The following is a 1,661-nucleotide window of genomic DNA, read 5'->3' as shown; positions in this document are numbered from 1 at the left end:
GCTGTTTCCAACTTTTCAAAATACAATTGGATTTCGCATGCAAAACTCCTTATCTTGCCATGCACATTGTTCTTGGTGCGGATGAAGGAAAGAAGCTGTTTAATCTTGCTCCCAAGATTTTGCATCACCTCTGCTGTGGTAAGTCTTGTAGCATTAGATGCTACAATGGCCAAGTCTCCCATCATTGCAGCACTGCGGTCGTATGATGACGACGCCGGGGAACCCGCTATCGCATTCCCAATCAGCGCCGGTACTGGGGTTCCGTGCCCCTGCACTGTAGCACAGTTACCTCCATCTTCCATACTTCTCATAGTTGTGTGTGTGTGTGTGTGTGTGTGTGTGTGTGTGTGTGTGTGTGTGTGTGTGTGTGTGTGTGTGTGTGTACACACATATAAAAATTATCCATCGCTCCCTAGAGATTCTATTTGAAATCAAATTATATTGAAACTCGTTCAGTTATACAAAAGTTATCTATTTATTCAATAATAAAGCAAACATAGCTTAACCGGTATATTTCAAAAATATTAAGCTAAAATAGCACCTTTTGATATGTGGTGAGTACTAATAATAATTTGGTCTGTTCCAAATTTTTTTTTTGTAAACTTAAGCTCTTTATTATTTTTCCTTACTTAAGAATGATTTGTAAAGAGTTAATTTATTGAAAATGCTTTTAGGATATTTCTTCCCTGGACTCGCCATATTCTTCAGAAGGTGAAAGGTCTTGCAAAATTAAAAATAAATGGAAAGCTATAAAGAGTAAATCATTGTCACAATTGATAAATAAGGGAAACAAGCAGGTAACAGGTAGTCAATCTCTTGGATAATTATTTTGTTGTTACAACACTACAAATAAATTAATTACCATAAGTCACAATTGATAATAAATGATATAATTTTAATTTTATTCAGTACAAGCTTTAAAAATACAAAAGAGAATAAATATCTTTAAATATGTTCATAATTTTGTTGTTAAGGATTCTTTTATGTACTGCATGATTTTAACATTATAAACTTCTTTTTTTTTCTTTTGTCTCAACTGTGCATTACAACTGTAATTTTGAAACTCCATCAACAATAATAATTTTTAAGAAATTGCTTCCTCTTTCCAGTCCTTGAAGGTAAAAATAAGCAAATCATGATATTTTACTGCCACGTGTAACTTACAATAAAAACTGTAATGACCTTTTCTATAGTATTAAAGTAACTGATAATCAGTTTAAAACACCAAGCAACCCTTCAAGAAATTTAGAAGGAAATCATCAACGTGTTTGTTCTTACCAGTTTTATTAAAGTAACTCAAATGTTACATATATTTTTATTCTTTGCATTTATAGTATTTTTTTTATAAATAAATGTTTTATTTACAAAAACAATTGAATAAATGACTATTTTGGGAAACCCTTAAATTTTATTGCCTACCATAAGAGATAATTCAGTTTGGAATAGACTTTTTTGGACTAATTGGATGATTGCTATTATAGCTCTTACAGTACTCTCTCTCTAGTGATGTACTTTCACCATGGGTTCACTGGACCCAGGACTGGGTGCTCTGTGACCTAGGCCACCTAAGTCCTGTGATTGACCTCATGCCTCATACCAATGTTTAACATTTTTACTTTCACCTATTTTTTTGTGTTGGTTACTTTTCAAATATTGAAAAA

At 32.5% G+C, this 1,661-nt stretch overlaps 1 protein-coding gene across 1 annotated transcript in view; it reads left to right on the top strand.

Annotated features, from left to right (window-relative positions):
• LOC106689231 (titin homolog) overlaps nucleotides 1–1,661 on the top strand; it is a 49,849-nt gene that overhangs the window by 27,166 nt on the left and 21,022 nt on the right. Inside the window, exon 9 of the mRNA XM_014434121.3 lies at nucleotides 675–804. Coding sequence (XP_014289607.1) covers nucleotides 675–804 — 130 coding nt within the window. The remainder of the gene's footprint in view (nucleotides 1–674; nucleotides 805–1,661) is intronic.

This window comes from Halyomorpha halys, unplaced genomic scaffold (assembly GCF_000696795.3).
Source record: "Halyomorpha halys isolate HHAL.00 unplaced genomic scaffold, Hhal_1.1 Scaffold1310.1, whole genome shotgun sequence".
NCBI classification, from domain to species: domain Eukaryota; kingdom Metazoa; phylum Arthropoda; class Insecta; order Hemiptera; family Pentatomidae; genus Halyomorpha; species Halyomorpha halys.
Note: the sequence above shows the minus strand (reverse complement) of the source record. Positions and strands in the feature narration are given on the sequence as shown.